This window comes from Myxocyprinus asiaticus, chromosome 7 (assembly GCF_019703515.2).
Source record: "Myxocyprinus asiaticus isolate MX2 ecotype Aquarium Trade chromosome 7, UBuf_Myxa_2, whole genome shotgun sequence".
NCBI classification, from domain to species: Eukaryota; Metazoa; Chordata; class Actinopteri; order Cypriniformes; family Catostomidae; genus Myxocyprinus; species Myxocyprinus asiaticus.
This window is the reverse complement of record NC_059350.1, coordinates 51,666,895-51,688,734: the sequence shown is the minus strand read 5'-3', so window position 1 is coordinate 51,688,734 and position 21,840 is coordinate 51,666,895. Positions and strand designations below refer to the sequence as shown.

The 21,840-nt window shown below is 39.5% G+C and overlaps 1 protein-coding gene across 1 annotated transcript in view; it reads right to left on the bottom strand.

Moving 5' to 3' along the window:
* Positions 1–21,840, bottom strand: part of LOC127444346 (receptor tyrosine-protein kinase erbB-4-like) — a 297,320-nt gene that overhangs the window by 84,925 nt on the left and 190,555 nt on the right. The window contains exon 4 of the mRNA XM_051703648.1: positions 4,767–4,901. Coding sequence (XP_051559608.1) covers positions 4,767–4,901 — 135 coding nt within the window. The remainder of the gene's footprint in view (positions 1–4,766; positions 4,902–21,840) is intronic.

Sequence of the window (21,840 nt, the reverse complement as noted above, 5' to 3'; positions counted from 1 at the left end):
TTGTCCACCACTCTATTTGGCAGGTTTGGCGCTCCAGCGGCGGTCTCCCCGCCCCTGAGCGTCCAGCTGTGGCACAAATCCGCCCCCAATGTGACAGTCTACACGGGTCACGAGGACAGGCCTCTTCCTCCCCCGTCCCAGGCTGTTCCGGGGGTGGTCACAAGGAGCCAGGTAAGTACTTCAATGTCCCTGAACTCAGCACGGCCACGACACGGTGTGGCACCTCAGGCTCCACCCCACCGCGAGGCCCCACCCGCCAGTACATCTGACGAGATTGTCCCTCTGGCCGAGATAAAGAAGGGGTTTTACAGCACCTACTTCATTGTACTGAAAAAGGCAGTGGGTTGCAGCCAATCTTGGACCTGCGAGTACTGAAACGGGCTTTACACAGACTCCCGTCCTAGATGCTGATGCAAAGACGCACTCTAGCGAGCGTCCGGCATCAAGATTGGTTCGCGGTGGTAGACCTGAAGGATGCGTACTTCCACGACTTGATTCTACCTCGACGTGTGATGTGCACACAGGGACTTGGTGCTCTCGCACCTCAGCCGACAAGGGTTTCGGGTCAACTAGGAAAAGAGCAAGCTCCTCCCGGTTCAGAGCATCTCTTTTCTCGGTTTGGAGTTGGACTCAGTCTCATTGACAGCACGCCTCACGAACGAGCGCGCACAGTCGGTGCTGACCTGTTTGAAGGCGTTCAAACAGAAAACAGCGGTTCCACTGAAACACTTTCAGAGGCTCCTGGGGCATATGGCATCCTCAGCGGTAGCCACCCCGCTCGGGTGTTCCCCTAGAGGCGTTCCCCTAGAGCAGGTCTCCAGGCACATTGTGGTCATGACAGACGCCTCCAAAACAGGCTGGGGCGCTGTTTGCAATGGGCACGCAGCCGCCGGCTTATGGACGGGCCCGCGGCTGCGTTGGCACATCAATTGCCTCGAGTTTCTGGCAATTCTGCTCGCCCTGCGGAGGTTCCGGCCATTGATCCAGGGCAAGCACGTGTGAGTTCGGACAGACAACATGGCAATGGTAGCATATGTCAACCGCCAAGGCGGTCTGCGCTCTCATTGTATGTCACAACTCACCCGCCGTCTCAGCAGCACCTCAAGTCTGGAGTCAGCAGCACCTCAAGTCGCTGTGAGCCACTCACATCCCGGGTGACCTCAACACTGCAGCGGATGTCCTGTCACGGCAGGTTACTCTCAGGGGAGAGTGGAGACTTCACCCTCAGGTGGTCCAGCTGATCTGGAGTCGATTCGGACAGGCACAGGTAGATCTGTTTGCTTCCCAAGAATCCTCCTACTGCCCGCTCTGGTACGCCCTGACCAAAGCACCTCTTGGTATAGACGCGCTGGCACACAGCTGGCACCCTGGCCTGCGCAAATTTGCATTTCCCCCAGTGAGCGTACTTGCACAGACTCTGTACAAGATCAGGGAGGACGAGGAGCAGGTCATCCTGGTAGCACCCTACTGGCCCACCCAGACGTGGTTCTCAGACCTCACGCTCCTTGTGACAGCCCCGCCTGGAGAATTCCCCTGAGGAAGGACCTTCTTTCTCAGGGATGGGGCACCATCTGGCACCCGCGACCAGACCTCTGGAATCTCCATGTCTGGCCCCTAGATGGGACATGGAAGACCTAAGCAGTCTACTACCTGCAGTGGTAGACACGATCACTCAGGCTAGGGCCCCTTCTATGAGGCAACTGCATGCCTTTAAGTGGCATCTGTTCGCTAAGTGGTGTTCTTCCCGACTGGAAGAGCCCCAGAGATGCGCAGTTGGATTGGTACTTTCCTTCCTGCAGGAGAGGTTGGAAGGGCAGCTGTCCCCTTCCACCTTGAAGGTGTACGTTGCTGCTATAGCAGCACACCATGACACAGTGGATGGTAAGTCCTTAGGGAAGCACGACCTGATCATCAGTTTCCTGAGAGGCACCAGGAGGCTGAACCCCTCCAGACTGCGCCTCGTTCCCTCATGGGACCTCTCTGTAGTTCTTCAGGGTCTACAGAGAGCCTCCTTTGGGCCTTTGCAGTCAGCTGAGCTTAAGGCACTCTCCTTGAAGACTGTTCTCCTGACTGCGCTCACTTCCATCAAGAGGGTAGGAGACCTGCAAGCGTTCTCTGTCAGTGAAACATGCCTGAAGTTATGTGCCCAAGGTTCCCACAACTCCTTTTAGGGACCAGGTGGTGAACCTGCGAGCGCTGCCTCAGGAGGAGGCAGACCCAGCCCTGTCGTTGCTGTGTCCGGTGCATGCTTTACGCATCTATTTGGATCGCATGCAGAGCTTTAGGATCTCTGAGCAGCTCTTTGTCTGCTTTGGTGCACAGCGGAAAGGAACTGCTGTCTCCAGGCAGAGGACCGCCCACTGGCTCATTGACGCCATAGCTATGACATATCACGCCCAGGACGTGCCGCCCCTGGTAGGGCTACGAGCCCATTCTACCAGGGGTGTAGCGGCCTCCTGGGCCCTGGCCAGGGGTGCCTCTCTAATAGACATTTGCAGAGCAGCGGGCTGGGCAACACCCAACACCTTTGCGAGGTTCTACAACCTCCGGGTGGAACCGGTTTCGTCCCGGGTAGTGGCATGCAATACAAGCGGATAAGCCCGGGATAGCCGGCCGGGTGTATCGCTTGCACATAGCGCCTTTCACCTCCTCTGAGCTGAAGATGTGTGCCATTAATTCCCAGTAGTGTTCACAAACTATGTTCCCTGGTTGACTTCCTCCGAGCCCTGTGGCAGTCAAGTTTTTGGCCCAGTATACGTGCTAACTAAGAGCTCTGTTCTGGGGTAGGTGCTCCGCATATGGCTGTTCCCTATAAGGTAACCCCACGTGATGTATATCTTCCACTAATTAATTTCCCTGTTGGCAAACTGCGTCTTCCTTGGGCAGAGCCCACTCTGCCACAGTCTCCATGTTTGTAGTAACTCCTCCCCGTTGGGTAAGATATACCATGAGACTTCTCCACATGATCGGCAAGACCATGTGATGTATTTTCCACTTAAATATCCCCCCCTCTCTCTGGGCGAGGTGTGGTCTCTGCGGTGTCCTCCCCTTGGGAGGGACACCCCCTGACTAGACCTGGTTGGCCCAGTCGGATATTCCCCCTTTTTTTTAGGGAGTGAAAAAAAGAAGGGAAAAGAGGCCACGACTGGGCTAGTCTGTCTCTATCTTTTGGGTAGTCGACTTGTCCCCAAAGGGCCATTCGACACTCATAACTATGTTGGGGGAGGTTACGTGTCGGCCTGGTGCACTGGCTACGAGGCACACAGTTGTCTGCCCATCACACACCGCCAGTTCACGTAACACAGTTCAGCCAGTTGCGGCATTTTGTATAGGGACCCCTAGTGTCACTACATCGACACAACCTTGAGTGAGTGACAGATATGGAACATCATGGTTACTTGCGTAACCTCCGTTCCCTGATGGAGGGAATGAGACGTTGTGTCCCTCCTGCCACAATGCTGAACTACCCGCTGAAATGCCCGGACCTTGTCTCGGCTCCTCAGCATAAAACCTGAATGAGTGGTTGCATACCAGCTCTTTTATACCCGTATGTCCGGGGGAGTGGCATGCAAATACCACTCGTCAATTTTCATTGGCCTTTTATCAAAGACCAGAGGTGTCTCGGGCTCCCAAGAGTGACCCCTAGTGTCACTACATCGACACAACATGTCGTTCCCTCCATCAGGGAATGGAGGTTAAGCAAGTAACCATGACGTTTACCATGGGATTTGTTTTTAATATCACATTCCCAATCAGTTTTGTCACTGATTAGATTGAATTGACTGATATGAAATTACTTAGTAAGTATGAATGAGAGTGACCCTGAGCAACAATTTTACTTCAGTAATGAGTGATTATTTATTGTAACCCAATCTAGTCAGGTTTATTCAGTAATCTTACAAATTTCCTTTGACTTGAAAAATAGCAGTTAATTTAGATTGACTTGTTTAAATGTTGTTAGAAGTTAATTTAGAAATACTTTTAAGTTAACTGACAAATCAATTATTATTATTTCTTATGTGAATTATGATGTATTATGTTTAATAAAATTAAACCTAAATACTTCAGAAAATATTTTAAGCATAATAATTATTAATGAAAAAATCATTAATTGTTCCATGACCTGCAATTTGCCAGGGGCTGCAGCAAGACCCCAAACCTACTGTACTTGAAAAGTGCTCTCAATGGAATATGGCCTTTTTATGGTTGATAAAAATGGGACTAGGAATTTGGAAATGTAACATTCTAAGCAGTAAAAAGATAAATTTTATTCTTTCCATCTCAGCTTTTTTGACTGCTGCAAATGTAATATTCTTAGACAGTATTTAAAAACCCTAAAAACAAGAACATTTCGTATTAAGACTCACTTAGACTTATTGTGAATTATGTATCTTGTTTTATAACCCCTGTCAGTTTTTAATAAACATGTCAGTACAAAAAGTATCAATATTATATTTTTTTCTATGTCGTTTCATAGTGCTGCCTTAAACTCCAATTGGGAGAAAAAGGAAGAAGAACAATAAGAATACCTGCAGGCAGAAATGATCAGGGATATGCCCTGAAGCTATTCAGTAAGCACAATCACAGTACAATTTTAATTTTAACTGTAAGACTGGTCTAAGAGGGGATTGAACCCACAACCTATAGAACTATAGTCCAGAATTTACACACTGTGCCACTCAGTTGACACATCTCAGACATGGCAAAGAGACATGCAGAGATTTACTTAAAAAAACAAACAAAAAAAAGATTATTTAGACACTCACATGTGTTACCACTATTGTTAGAGGGTACAACCAGAAGTTCAGAACGGGGGTTCTTGATGATGTCTTGCCAGTGGATGGTATCAGCATGGCACAAGAATTTGTTCTGATCCACATATACTCCCCCATTCAGGATTTCTAAAACAGACAAAACATGACAAGAAGATTCATCTGAGATTAGAATAAATAGAGAATGGGTGATAAACCATTACCTTTTTAGACATTTAGCCTATATGACTATTGTTAAATAAACACTTTGTGTAATGTGCATAAAAAAGCCATACAGGTTATTTTAATGTCATCTTAAGGATACATCTTCGCCTTGCTTTATGAAACCTGTTTATTTCATGATTGATTAAATATATCTAATGAAAATAATCTCTTTTTTGAACAGGATTTAAGAATGAAATCACCCCAATCCCAGTGAAAGTTAAGGAGCTTATAAAAAAGATCAGGCGAGATTATGGACATGAGCACATCATTGTGTCTGTAGGGATTGGGAATATTTACTTTATGTAGAATGCAGTACGTATATTCATATCAATTGTGTGCTGTGAGATTCCTCATGTAATACTTTAAAAATCTATATTTATGCTCTAGAGTCTAGACATCTTTAACTTATAACATACTATGGCACTGTCTGGTTCATACAATTGCACAGCCATCTGATTAATGAATCCATAGCTGCTTTATTTAAATGGGTTAGCATATAAAATAATTCACTCTTTAAAAGAAACAAATAGGAAAGTTAATGAAGCAATACTATTATTCAGAAGCTGCTTCCCCCTTCATAAGCAACTAATGTAACTTTATATGTTACATGGGAAGACCGTTCTGTTAGAACATCTCAGTATTAAGGGGTAGCCTCTTAAAAAGGGGAAAAAATATATGTACCCTGTTAAAGCTCCATATGTAATTTCTCAAATTATTTACACATACTGTAATTTGCAGACTGTTACTAATAAATGGTATTTCTATTTTTAAATATCCAAGATCTAGGGCTCAGAGAACTCATTCCAGCTAAGTTAACAAAGGAACATGTTTAAGTTTTTTACTTTCTTTGTCAGAGAGATTACAATTTTCTCTCAACACTTGCAAGGCAGTGAAATTCGAGTGTGCCAGGGGACCTTTGAATGTGAATAGAGCAACAGACCATACAGATACATTTTTAAAGAGTCACTTTTGACATTCACAGCTTGAAACCTTGTCTGCGCGAGAAACATTGCATACCATTAATTTTTCTCTGATGAATTTCTCTATACATATTTCCTGAGCTAAGAAGAAGAACAAGCATGAATCCCTTTGACAACAAATTTCATAAATCTGTAGTTTAAATGAGAATACGGGAATGACTTAAGAAAGTTTGAATGATAATTGAAGTGGCTTTGAAATAAAATAAAAATGAATTAAATGAAATAAAATGTAAATGTAATGGGGGGCAAAGTCAATCAAATTGTCTAAAATAATATATGATGAAGTCATTTGAAGGGCAAGCACTCATTGTACATATCACGGCCCTTATCAGCAGATGAAATTGAACAACATTATGGGACCCCACTTAACATTAAATGTCTGGTTCCACCTTTAAACATAACTCAATCAATTCAATGGCACACATAAACTGAGGGCCAAGCTGAGCAGAGCTCTCCATTGCTTTATTATATAAAGTCTCCTTAATATAAAAAAGATAGTTGTTTAACTTGTGAACTATGAGAAAATTGTATTTTGTTAACAACGAAATTGGTACCATGTTACAACAATGAGAAAGTCATTATAAACATATATAAGCATTATATAATAAACATAATTATTATTATTTTATAAAAATAAAATATATATTTATTAAATATTTGTATATATGAAGTGAAATATATGAACATACCTGTATATAAAGTTTCATAATTTTCTAACTATATACAAGTTAATTAATGATCTGTATAAACAAATAAATAATTATATAATAATCATTATACACTCAAAAAAAAAAAAAAAAATAATAATAATTTTAGTCTATTTTTAGGATTTACACATTTAAATGTAATAAAACAGTTCAATAAAATTGAATTGTGTAATCTTTTACTAAATTAAATTAAGGAAACAAGCTTGGAATAATAACTTCAGTCTTGACCAACACAAAATAGGTATTGTTTGAAAGCTTAGAAGCTCTACTTTACAATACATGCAGGCATTATGACCAAAACTGAACAAGTGCTTTGAAATTTGCAGACAAATCAGAAGTGTTCCAATTTGATAATTTATTAAAACGTTTGCACTGTATAAGTTATTGTAATCAGTAAAAACAGCCATGTCTCATCAAATAGCCATGTGTCATATGTTATTGGAAAGCTCTCAATGAGAAAAATATAGCGAGTAATAGCTAAGTATATGTCTTTGACATACATGTTACGCTTAAACAGGTGTTGCTTATATGTCACATTTTCATTTATAACTTCACAAAAAAATAAACTGAACATTAAATATCACATAACATCACTTAGATGAGGCGATTATCTTTCAAACGAGCCACACACAAGGTAATCGGATGCATAGATCATTAGATAATCCACACAAAGCACAATGTGCACAATGTGCACACAGCATCTGGCATCTTGCAATCTGGCTGAAAACACGTTAGCTTTCCTGGATCAGATGACATCATTGGAAATAATGTAGCGTCATGGAATAGTAAACCAATCCGATTGGGTTCATATCAGAGAAAAATCATCCATATTTGGGCAGAGAAACATGGGATTGGTGACTGTTACATATGGCCACCAGTAGATGGTGCCAAGTACATGACACACACTCAATGATGAAGACTCATTGAGTCAAATGGCACTCATACTGTGAAATCTCATTGCTAAAATCATGTCTGCATGCTATGCAAACATTTAGTTGTTGTGTTTGCATGTGTAATTAGCTCTTATGTACAAATTATTATGTGTTATATGTTAGGAGAGGCTTTTGGACACTTGTATGCATTTTTGAAAACAAGGCTAAATTTTGTAATGCTATAACTTTTAATTGTTTTGTTGTATCAGCACAACTTTTTTAGTTACATTTACAGAAATTCTTGAGAAAAAAAAAAAAAAGTTTTTCAGAGCAAACTTATTTACACCTAAGATATATGTCAAATGAGAAAAAGAAGATTTTTGTTTTTGTTTTTTTTTGACTCAGGTTTTGTTGTTGTTGTTGCAGTTTGTTAGGCTGAGAAGTATCAGAATTTATCATAATTTATAGCATTAATACAATTTGAAAATTTTTCTTTACAATCATACCAAACACTTGACCCTCCTTTTTTATATTTTTCCTTTTTTTTTTTTTTTTTTGCCAATGAAACAGGAAATCTTTAAAAACAGTGTATACTGTGTATACTGAGTGTATACATGTTTTTTTTTAAATGTTTTTAAATTGTATCTAAATTTCCTGTCTATTTTAAGGCCATCAAACTACATAAATAAATAAATTGCATTCAAGTTGAAATTAATGCGCAGCTATGCCATAACCAAGTAATGTTTATAAGACAGAAAACAAGCAGGAAAATATGGATCATTATCTCAATACAAATTGGGGAGCCTTCATTTTCAGTCTGTTTAGGTGTCCTGTTTTATAATAAAATACACACTTAACATTGTTTTCTTTAGATTTGACACCAAATGTAATCGGTTTGCATGTGAGAAGTGAAATTTAATAATAAAGCCAAATTAAAACGTCAAAGCCAAAAGCACACGAGAAAGCCATTTAACAGTCCTCATTTCATCTGTCTCATCATTTTACATGGAAAAATCCTCTCCAAATGGAAGATAAAAATCAATGAGATGCAAATGAGACTGGAACACCTAAGAAAAGTGACATTAGATATGAGAGCTCCAACACCATCTGCCTGCAGATGCTTTTTGGGGCCACTATACAGTCTTTGCAAATCAACTCATATGAAAGAGGTCTACATCGAACTCCTTATGCAAAACATGCTTTAAATACGGGTTAAATGGCTTTATTTAGCAATTTTGAGTATTAATTTTCTTGTTCATAAGCTTCTCCACATCTGCCTTTCAGTTGTTATCCTTAAATTTATTTATTTATTTATTTATTTATTATTATTGGGTTCATTATTTGGGTTATAGCTTTGAAAGCAACAAGTCTGAATGAGTACATGAGGACACTTCCTAATATCCTCCTCATAGGCTTCTGAGTAGCATCATGATTCACAGTCCTCCATTGCTGCTGCTCTCCACCATTTAGGCACCCATCTATATTCGCAATTTTTCTAATTATTCAACCACACAGGGAGAAGAGCTTGGCTTTTTGAGATAGCACAGAGTCCAGAAATCACACCCAGCAACACAACAGCAGCAGGGTCTCAGGAGGCCAGACTGAGAGGGTTGCTGGAGCGATGATATGGCTGCCGCCTCACAGAGGGCAAAAACGGAACCCAAATTGAGCTTGACAAAGCATCCTATTTTCTTTTCTTACCTTTTTTTTTTTTTTTTTTTTTTTTTAGCAATATCTGTAAAAAATATTATTGGTGCAATAAGATATTGTGGATCCTCGAGGAACTCATAAGATCTTATTGAAGAGTAGTAGCTTAATGTGATGCTCTTGTCTATATGTGCTACATAATGTTTGCTACAACAATAATAAATACATTTTATGTAAATAAATTTGGCATAAGTGGCCTCCAGGATGCTTGAGTGTTGGTTGCCAGGGCATTGCTGGTTGCTAGTGTGTTCTGGGTGGTTACTTACAGGCCCAAGTAAAAAAAAAACTTGTTGTTGTATGTGTTGGCTTCTGTTATGATCCTTCATTTTTTTGAGCTTGTCTGATTTTATTTACCTGAGAAAAAAAAAAAAAAATGTATAAGATATTAAAGGGTTAGTTCACCCAAAAATTAAAATTCTCTCATAATTTACTCACCTTTAAGACATTCCAGATGTGTATGACTTTCCTTCTTCATCAGAACCGAAGTGAAGATTTTTATTTAGCACATATCCGCTCTTTTTGTAAACAGGTGCCATTAGACTGCTGGCTATTTGAGGGTCCAAAAGGCATATTTAGGTAGCATAAATGTAATCCACATGACTCCAGTCCATCAATGAATGTCTTCTGAAGCAAACTGATAGGTTGGTGTAAGAAAAAAAATCGATAATTAAAATGTTTTTAACTTTAAACGTTTGCTTCCGGCCAGCGCTGTACTGGTGTTTGAAATGACATAACTCTCACGTGACATTCGTTCCTGTTGTATACAGATTGCGCCCTTCCGACTTCTAGCGTGAACACGCATTTGTGCTTATGTCACTGATGCGTCAACTGCTGGCACTAAGTGATTTTTTTTTTAAGTTAATACATTTAAAAAAATAAATAAATAAACAACAACAACAACAACAACAAAAAAAAATCAAATCAAATAACTTTATTGTCACACAGCCATATACACAAGTGCAATGGTGTGTGAAATTCTTGGGTGCAGTTCCGATCAACATAGCAGTCGTGACAGTGATGAGACATATACCAATTTACAATAACATCAAATTAACACAACACAATTTAAACATATGATATACACATAATTACACTCAACAATATACAAATAATAACATACACTGTATAGTATACAATACGCACTATATAGATACACATTATTCAATAAAAATAAAAAATAAAAATATATAAAAAAAGTATATATAGTATATATAGAATGTACAGTATTGTACTGTATTGACATTCAGGCTGTCGGTTGATAGTAAGTTGTTAAGAGAGAATATATATAATAATAATATAATTTATGACAGTCCGGTGTGAGATATAAGAGTAAGGGTAATAAAGTGCAGTGCTGATGTATTTTGATCGTGGGAGATCAAGAGTTCAGAAGTCTGATTGCTTGGGGGAAGAAGCTATCATGGAGTCGGCTGGTGCGGGTCCTGATGCTGCGATACCGCCTGCCTGATGGTAGCAGTGAGAACAGCCCATGGCTCGGGTGGCTGGAGTCTCTGATGATCCTCCAAGCTTTTTTCACACACCGCCTTGTATATATTTCCTGGAGGGAGGGAAGCTCACCTCCGATGATGTGTCTGGCAGTTCGCACCACCCTTTGCAGTGCTTTGCGGTTGTGGGCGGTGCTATTGCCGTACCAGGCGGAGATGCAGCCAGTCAGGATGCTCTCTACAGTGCAGGTGTAGAACCGTGTTAGGATGTGGCAGTTCATTCCAAACTTCCTCAGCCATCTCAGGAAGAAGAGGCGCTGATGAGCCTTCTTCACAACGACTTCAGTGTGGATGAACCATGTGAGTTTCTCAGTGATGTGGACACCCAGGAACTTGAAGCTGCTGACTCTCTCCACTGGTGCTCCATTGATGGTGATGGGACTGTGTTCTCTGTCTTTTCTTCTGAAGTCCACCACAAGCTCCTTTGTCTTACTGACGTTGAGGGAGAGGTTGTGCTCCTGACACCAGTGTGTCAGAGTGTGCACCTCCTCTCAGACCTACCACCATCGTGTCATCAGCAAACTTAATGATGGCATTGGAGCTATGTGTTGCCACACAGTCATGTGTGTACAGGGAATACAGTAGTGGGCTGAGAACACAGCCCTGCGGGGCTCCAGTGTTGAGGGTCAGTGATGAGGAGATGTTGCTGCCCATTCTAACCACCTGGCGTCTGCTTGACAGGAAGTCCAGGATCCAGCTGTACAGCGAGCTGTTTAAGCCCAGAGCCCGGAGTTTCTCATCTAGCTTGGAGGGCACTATGGTGTTGAATGCTGAGCTGTAGTCTACAAACAGCATTCTCACATAAGTGTTCTTTTTTTCCAGGTGGGAGAGAGCAGTGTGTATTGTAGATGCAATGGCATGGAGCGGTTGTTGCGGTAAGCAAACTGCAGCGGGTCAAGAGAGAGAGGCAGCACAGAGCAGATGTAATCTCTGATTAGTCTCTCAAAGCATTTGCTGATGATGGGGGTCAGAGCAACAGGACGCTAGTCATTTAAGCAAGTTATTTTTGATTGTTTTGGAACAGGCACAATGGTGGATGTTTTAAAGCATGTGGGGACTACAGACAAAGAGAGGGAAAGGTTGAAAATGTCCGTAAAAACACCAGCCAGCTGGTTCGCGCACGCTCTAATGACGCGGCCCGGAATGCCGTCTGGGCCCGCGGCTTTGCGGATATTCACCCGTCGGAAGGATCGGGTTACATCCGCTACAGAGATGGAGAGTGAACTAACCTCTGTAGCTTCAGCCGCGAGAGCTTTCTCCGTGAGGGCGGTGTTATTTCCCTCGAAACGAGCATAAAAAGTATTTAGCTCTTCCGGGAGAGAGGCAGCGGTGTTCATGGCGGAGTTGTTATTCCCTTTAAAGTCCATGATGATGTTAATTCCCTGCCACATGCTTCTAGAGTTGGTGGTGTTAAACTGTCCTTCAATCTTGTTCCTGTACTGGCGTTTTGCGGTTCTGGGCATAACTGGCTTGTTTATGCTCCTCCGCATTCCCGGAATTAAAAGTAGAGGTCCGCACATTAAGTGTCGCGCGAACATCGTTATTTATCCATGGTTTTTGATTCGGATAGATCTGTATTGTTCTGGTCGGAACCACGTCCTCTACGCACGTTCTGATGAAACACATTACGCTATCAGTGTAAAGCTCGATGTCGTCATCAGAGGCGGACCAGAACATCTCCCAGTCCGTGTGATCAAAACGTAGCGTAGAATCTGATTGGTCCGACCAGCACTGGATCGTTCTGAGGGTGGGTGCTTCCTGTTTCAGTTTCTGCCTGTAAGCGGGAAGAAGCAGAATGGAAGAGTGGTCCAATTTGACAAATGGTGGGTGGGGGAGGGATTTGTAGCCATCCCGGAAGGGAGAGTAGCAATGGTCCAAAACCTGGTCCCCTCGTGTGTTGAAACTAATGTGCTGGTGGTATTTTGGTGCGACTGATTTTAAACTGGCTTTATTAAAGTCCCCGGTCACAATGAACGTGGCCTCAGGGTGCGCGGTTTCCTGCTCACTTATAATCCCATACAGTTCCTTGAGTGCCCGGTCTGTGTCGGCTTGTGGGGGAATGTACACAGCTGTGATAATGACCGCTGTGAATTCCCTCGGTAGCCAGAATGGTCGACACAGAAGCATAAGAAATTCCAGATCAGGAGAGCAGAAAGACTTGATAGAATGTACATTCCTCTGATCACACCAGGATTTGTTGATCATAAAACATACACCACCTCCTCTGCTTTTACCTGAGAGGTCTTTCGTTCTGTCCGCTCGATGCATGGAGAACCCGCGGGTTCTGGAATCTCCGCAGACATCCAAGTTTCCGTAAGGCAGATAATGCAGCAGTCCCTTATATCTCGTTGGAAAGAGATCTGCGCTTTCAGCTCGCAGAGCTTGTTATCCAGAGACTGAACATTTGCCAGTAGAATAGTGGGTAGCGGGGGTCGATTTGCGTGGCGTCTTACTCTGATGAGAACACCGGCTCTGTTTCCCCTTTTCCTTTTGCGTTTCCACGGCCGTGCTGCCCAGACAAAGGGCTCCGCTTGCGTGTTTGTCAACAGTGGGTCGGCATTGAGAAATTTGAAGTCCGGTTTACGGTGTGAAATTGCTGAACCAATGTCCAAATTGTTTGTCTGTCGTAGACAATAAGGCAGACAACATCCAAGACAAAAAACATAAGAATTGTGAACAAAACAAACAAAACACTACTATGTTGTGTCGGAGCTCGCAACGCAGCAGCCATACTCGGCGCCATCTTGAGTAAATTATCATCTTGATTTTAATTATCGATTTTATTATTTACACAAACCTATCGATTTGCTTTAGAAGACATTAATTGATTGACTGGAGTTTTACTTTTACGCTGCCTAAATATGCCTTTTGGACCTTCAAATAGCCAGAAGTTTAATGACACCTGTTTACTTGCATTGTATGGACAAAAAGAACTGAAATGTGCTTATAAAAATCTTCAGTTCAGTTCTGCTGAAGAAGGAAAGTCATACACATCTGGGATGGCTTAAAGGTAAGTAAATCATAAGAGGATTTTCATTTTTGGGTGAACTAACCCTTTTTTGTTTTTTTATTTGTTTTATAAAAAAAACCTCTTGAATATATACTCACCGAACACTTATAGGAACACCTATTCATGCGATTATCTAATCAGCCAATCATGTGGCAGCAGTGCAGTGCATAAAATCATCCAGATATGGGTCAGGAGCTTCAGTTAATGATCACATCAACCATCAGAATGGGGGGGGGGGGGTAAATTATCTCATTGATTTCAACCGTTGCCAGATGAGCTGGTTTGAGTATTTCTGTATCTGCTGATCTCCTGGGATTTACACGCACAACAGTCTGTAGAGTCACAGAATGGTGCCAAAAACCAAAAAACATCCAGTGAGCAGCAGTTCCATGGACTGAAATGCCTTGTTAATGAGAGAGGTCAACGGAGAATGGCCTGACTTGTTCAAGCTGACACCTACGGTATCTCAGATAACCACTCTGTACAATTATAGTGATCAGAATAGCATCTCGCTATTAATGCACCTCAAACCTTGAGGTGGACGGGCTACAACAGCAGAAGACCTCGTCGGGCACTAAGTAGGAACATAGTGTTCTGTATTTTGTCATGTTACACTGGCAGATTTGTCATTTGTTTTCAGTATGTCTCACTAAATGTATTATTTTTGCTCTTAATTTCTAACAGACATTGCAGAATAAGCAGTAATTGAGAAGCTGTTGCAAAAAAAAAAAAAAAAAAAGATACTGGATATTTATGGGTTTATATTTATTTTATTTCTAAATTTATTTTTATAATTTTTAAAGTAAATAATTGACCCTCCTTTCCCTGACTTACACTGATTCTTAGCCTCAAGATTTTCTGACATTGAGCTCAGTTTCATGGGGGAATGTTTTTCAAAAAGTAAAGCTACATTTGAAGCTGTGAGATGCTGTGTAGTTTAAACATTTTGCTGCATAATGATGATATTATATTCATTATTAATGGAGCTGTTTCCTCTCCCAGGCTCCTAAGCAACAGAGCAGTGACATGGCATTAGTTCTAGTCTCATTTCATTTAAGCCTTTTTACTTGTGAATTCTACATTTTAAAAATGGGCTTCCCAGCATGAGTTATTTTTATTGCAATTTATGATTATATTATGATATTGGATGATATATTCTCAAATATATTACATAATTACAATTACATTAAGTTAAGTTCTCAAATTGTATTGCAGTGAATGCTTACAATGCTTAAAATCCATACACTCCAGTAATGTTGTTATGAATCAGGAGTCATTTGATAATGATGCCAGTCAATTTTCTTTTGGTCTCCTTAAGCTTAATACTTTAAAGGCTCATGCCATGATTTGTTAGATATCAAAATCTTTATTTGCATATGTTTTCACCTTTTAAAACCAGTTTAGGGCATATTAGGTTTTCTGATTGTCAAACAGTAATAAACATATTATGTGCTTGGTTACATAATTTTTTGATTGATTACAAAAAGTTACTCTTGCATCAGGACAATCCATTTTATATAGAAATGTCATACATATTTTACATTATTGAAAGCATTCTAAAACAAGTACTTGTGCATATTTTTTACCTGGCTATATGTGTAAAATGTAGTGTATATTATGTATTATTGCATGTACAGTACTGTATATGTTTACACTCACTGAGCACTTTATTAGGAACACTATGGTCCAGAACTGCCGCTCGCTGGATGTTTTTTTTTGTTTTGGCACCATTCTAAGTAAACTCTAGAGAGTGTTGTGCTTGAAAATCCCAGGAGATCAGCAGTTACAGAAATTCTCAAACCAGCATGTCTTGCACCAACAATCATGCCACAGTCAAAATCACTGATATCACATTTTTTTCCCCCATTCTGATGGTTGATGTGAACATTAACTGAAGCTCCTGACCCGTATCTGCATGGTTTTATGCATTGCACTGCTGCCACATGATTGGCTGATTAGATAATCACATGAATAAGTAGGTGTACAGGTGTTCCTAATAAAGTGCTCAGTGAGTATAGATTAATATAAATAGATGCATGTGTATCTATAGATTTTTTCCGAACTTTTGTATCATCCGCCAGGCAATACTCCTAATTAGAAAAGTAATCTTTTAAAGCACAAATCTCCTCAACAAGCCACATGATTTGAGGGATCACTCATAGCCTTAGCAAGAACCACTAAATATATGCACACATCAGGCTAAATAAGTGCTGGCTAAATATATAGCTAACATAGCCATATCTGTTTACATTGCTAAGCAACAAAGAGGTCACATACTAGACTAAAGAGATTTATCAAAAACAAGCAGACTGATCTCACAGCGACATTGGAAAAAGTAGGTTGACTCTTCTTTAGCTAAAATCGGTCTGTGCTTACCGGCATTCGAAACACTGCCCCCAGTGGCCAAAGCGGTAAGTGTTGTTGGGCGTATGGGCACGTGTGAGCTCCATTTTCCAGGTGAAATGTGTAAGGAGGGTTGCCAAAAGCAAGTTGTAAAGCAAAATGTATTTATTTTTTTCAGCTGTACAGGACGCAATACAAGAATGCAAATTGGTAACAAACATGGAGTAATCTAAATATCAGCTTCTTTCAGAGTACTTTCAGAGAGTGATATACCCTTTTTGTCTCCTTTACATATTCTAACCAATATCAGACTTTCTGAAAGAGAGTATCTTTTTGTAGCCAATTCAACCATCATTACACTTCCTGTATGGCTCACCTAAGCTCTGTTCCTCCTAAAACGTTTGTTTCCTACAATTTCTTGGTGCCAACTACCTGTCAATGTCCGTATTTATAATAGCAATACACATCAATGAATGTTCCAGATCCTAATGATTCAGGGGCTGCCAGGAACTTCAAAGATCAAGTGTTTTAAAAGATTTAATATTTACTGCAAATGCTCCCAACCTCCCATACATGTCAAGACATTAGATGATAAACCACAAAGAGTAGAACTTATTACTGCAAACTACTCTACTGAGGAGTCTAACTGTTGATCAGGCCCGGTATTGCGGGGGTGCTTGAGGGTGCTAAGTTTGTTATTTAACAAACATGGCATCTGAGGACTACTTCTGTTCTTTTCTGTTCTCCGTTGTTTCACTTTATTTTCACATGCACCTCTGTTGCTCATGTGATTTTTTTCAGCACCTCTTGCAGCATTGAGCTGCAATAGTGGAGTTTCCCTCTTACCTCACTTTATCGCACTTGAGCAAATATATATGCACACTTTTCAAAAACCAATCAGAATGTCACTTTTATTCTTGACACAATGAAAGATATAGAATTAAATATATATGGAGTGAAAGATATAGACTGGGTCTGGCAAATGGGGCTCTGGTGAAGCTGTGTGGTGCTGCATGGTAACAAACGTACGATTTTTAAGTTGCTTTTCAGTGACAGAGAAGTTAAAACCCTTCACAATTGAATTTAAATACAAAATATAATATCCCATTTGATGACCAAAAATACTCTGTCATTTTTTAACATGTGTATTGAATTCATCCAGTAGTTTAACATGTAGAAATTATATACTGTAAGTGTGATTAAGGATCCTATGTATGGAATGAAATACAAACCTTTATTGTTTTGCAGTGGTGATGACCCACCATCACATACACTACAACAGTCAAGTAACTAAAGCTGGCAATGTAAAGATTTTCTCAATACACAAGATAATAGCCATGATAATATAAGCCAAACATGACACAAAACACATCCTTTATTTAAATCCTCAGACTATTTTAAAGAGAGGCCTTCTCAGACGCTGACTACCACAGCTGGAGTCGCAAGTTCGAATCCAGGGCATGCTGAGTGACTACAGTCAGGCTTCCTAAGCAACCAGTTGGCTTAGATGCTAGGCTGGGTAGAGTCATGTTGGGGTAACCTCCTTGTGGTCACCATAATGTGGTTCTCGCTTTCGGTGGGGCATGTGGTGGGTTGTGCGAGGATGCCACGGAGAATAGCGTGAAGCCTCCACATGCGCTACGTCTCCGCGGTAGCACGCTCAACAAGCTATGCGATAAGATGTGCGGATTGACGGTCTCAGATGCAGAGGCAACTGAGATTCATCCTCCGCCACCCGGATTGAGGTGAGTCATTACACCACCACGAGGACCTAGAGTGCATTGGGAATTGGGCATTCCAGATTGGGGAGAAAAAGGGGATAAAATCCAAAAAAAAAAAACAAAACAAAATCTAGTTAATCTGTGCCCTATTACTGTCACAAATCATTGATGAAACACTCACATTTACCTAGTTAATTTAGATGATTATTAGCCACCAAGGTGTTTCTATTCATTCCTCATGTGCATCAGTAGCAGGTGTATTATTGACTTTCCTAACAAATACAGTATCTATGTGTGTATCAAATGCTGAACAATGGCGGCTTTACAAAGAATCCTACAGCTTGAGCACAGAAGGAGATGCAGAAGTCAGGTAGTATATATAAATGCCTACATAAGGACAAATCTCTCCCCACTTGACCCTCTATCTGATGACAACATCATACGGAAATTCCAGATTCCAAGGACCAAGATCCTTGAATTGCTGCAGGTTGTGAAACCACACCTTCAGAGGGCCACAAGAAGAAATCCTACAGTGCAGTTTAGATGCACTGCATTATTGTGCTGTGGGAAGTTTTATGGAGGTGGTTGGTGATGGCCTGTGGCTCAACAAGTCTTAGATCAGCAAGGCTGTGAAAGCAGTAACACCTTTGCTGTTACAGCTTATGAACACCACACTGACTTTCCCCAAAACTCCTCAAAAAATCCAGTCACAACATCGCAGTCACGTAAATTTGTTCAACATCCTGAGGAGGAAGAGGGGGTCATGCTGGTGCTGCTGATGACGAAGATGCTGCTGCTACTGATGATGATGATCCACTGAACCCACATCAAGGCAGAAAGCATCCTGCAGGAGCAGAATTCAGAGAACATTTAATTCAGAAAAAAATTTAGTTACTTTTTTTTTATTTTTAAATACAGTTTGGTTATTGTATTTTCTATTATTTCATCTGACTGACAACTTATGTTAATAAACATTTTGTGTAATTTTCTACCTTGGTCTATGTTTTTTTTCTTTTTTTTTTTTTTCTGTAAACATTAATTGAAAGACTACTGCAAACAAGTATGCATTTGTTTTCTATAACAAAGCCTATTGAGAATATTCCATATTCTGTTATATTCTACTTCTATGAACCCCTCACAATAAAAAATAAATAAATAAAATAAATAGATAGATAGATATATCAGATATATGGCCATACATGTATATTTATACAATTATTGTTCATTTATTTGGGTATATTGGCTATATAAAATTATACTGTGATTTGGGAAATTATGTTTTACATACACTGCCGTTTAAAAGTTTGGGGTCACTTGACTGAAATGTTTCTCATGACCTTAAAAATCTTTTGATCTGAAGGCGTATGCTTAAATGTATGAAATTGGTTTAGTAGACAAAAATATTATTGTGCCAACATATTAATTTATTTCATTACAAAACTAAAATTTTATAAAAAATAAATAAATACAAAAAACAGTTTTTGAAATGGATGACTTGGACCGAATAATAAAGAAAAGCAGCTTATAAATGCCCAGTATTGATGGGAACTCCTTCAATACTGTTTAAAAAGCATCCCAGGGTGATACCTCAAGAAGCTGGTTGAGAAAATGTCAAGAGTACATTTCTGTAAATTTTATGCATATGGTGGCTACTTTGAAGATGCTAAAATATAACACAGTTTTGATATATTTTAGATTTTTTTAGTCACAACAAAATTCCTATAGTTACATTTCTGTTCTTCCATAGTTTTGATGACTTCAATATTATCGTTAGATGTGAAAAGTAATAATAATAAAGAATGAGTAAGTGACCCTAAACTTTTGACCAGTAGTGTATATGAAAGTGTAATATTTTGAACAATGTAAATGAATGAATTTTACACTTACACAGAGCTTTTCTGACACTATACTCAAAGTACAGCATATATGTTGCATATTCTGTATGTACAATACAGATAACTTTTTATATCAGAGAAAACCATTAACATGCATATTGTGTTTTACATATATAGACATATGTGACATATTTATCTTTTGAAAATGTCATAACAAAGATATTCGCTTGTAAATAATAAAATAACTCACCTTTTCAACACAAAAACGAAGGCAATCCTGTGTTCCAAACGTCATAAATAATGCCTTCGGAGGGCACTTCAAAGGGAGAGCAATTGTGACAGTCATGCTGGAAGATTGTTTCAAACTGAATTTCCAATAAAAATAACTTTGAGCACCACAGCTTTAAGCCATTCAAAGCTCTCAGAGTGGATGGTGAAGTCTTTGAAATCTGCAGGTATTTTCAGCGACAGATCATGAAAAAAAAAGCAATAAATGTTTTGTACCTATTATTATTTTTTTACGTTATTTTAGTAGCATTTAAACATGATTTAATCTATATATATATATATATATATATTTTTTTTTTAATTTATTTTTTTATTTTTTTATTACGATATATCTCCACTTTATACAGAGCACCCCCACTATTTTCAGAAGCACCCTCAGTGATTTTGATCTGGAACCAGGCCTGCTGTTGATAAGTTCTTGGCTGACTTGTCCTAATCCTGTGATACCTTTGAGACATGCATACATTGTAAATTGGATGGTATATTTTTAAAAATACGTACATTCAGTGTTCTATAGACTGAAAGGCCTAGAAAGCAAATAAATATATTTTTATTCCTTCACAGACTCAGGTGTATACTAAAGTCTTTAAAATAATGTTGCCTGTATGTCACCAATTAAATGTTGCCATGTTTCATTATTCTGCTACCAGTGACAATGGCAATAAAAAGTAACATCTACAGTATTCTCTGTGATGACAGACCATCTGTCCACCTGCCAGCATTGCCTTGGGTCAGGGTGATTACTCGGTCATGTGGGCTAGCAACACTGAAACCTCAGTTTTGTTGGTGTTAAAGGGATAGTTCATCCAAACATGAAAATTCTCTCATCATTTATTTAACCCTCATGCCATCCCAGATGTGTATGGCTTTCTTTCTTCTGCAGAACACAAACAAATACTTTTAGAATATATTTCAGCTCTGCAAGTCCAAGCAATGCAAGTGAATGGTGACTGATATAAGTGTGGATGAGAAATCAATCAATATTTAAGTCCTTTTTTTACTATAAATCTCCACTTAAGTTAATGTTAAAGTGGGTATTTATAGTAAAATAGGCTTTAAATAGTGATCTGTTTATAATATAATCTTTGTTTGTGTTCTGCAGAAGAAAGAAATTCATATACATCCAGTGCCCGAATTGATTCCAGTCTTATGGGGTGTCCCCACTCCTTGAGGTTTTGAGTTGGGACAGGTGATTGGGGGGTGTTGCGCTTAGCGGAATTTAGGGGCACAACAGAGCATGCATGCATTAAAAATTACTACAGAATGAATTAACAAAAGATTCTTCATATACGACAAAGTACGTCATCTCTGATAAACCTTTTTCAAATGTTATTTTTTTTTAAATTAACCTTACATGAAGCAACAAACTACATCAGTCCTGACAGATCTCCTTAAGCCACTAATAATCTAATAATATATTGATGACACTTTATATTTCCATTTGCCATTAACAAACATATACTGTAGGTAGGCCTAATTCTTAACAGATTAGCAGCTAGTTCATCAACATTTAAATCTTTCACATAAAAATTTCATGACATTAATAACTACATTAATGTATTTTCAGTTTTAACTGTCTATTAAGCCTTGTATAATGCAATAATGCTTAATGGGTTATTCATTAAAGTTATACAATGTTAATAAATTTTTATGACAAACTACCACAAAGAAGCAATTATGCGTATGTATATGCTGTTTTTTATTATTTTTTTATTATTGTTTTTCTATAAAAATATGCGCCTCGCCAGTGGTTCCCAACCTTTTTACCTTGAAGCCCCCTCTACTTATAAGTCTACACATACACATAGATGCACGCTCTCTCTCCTCGTGTGCTATGTGTTTGCTCGTGTGCGAGAGAGCACTATCATCGATGGCCATGATAAGTGCAAAATTATGATT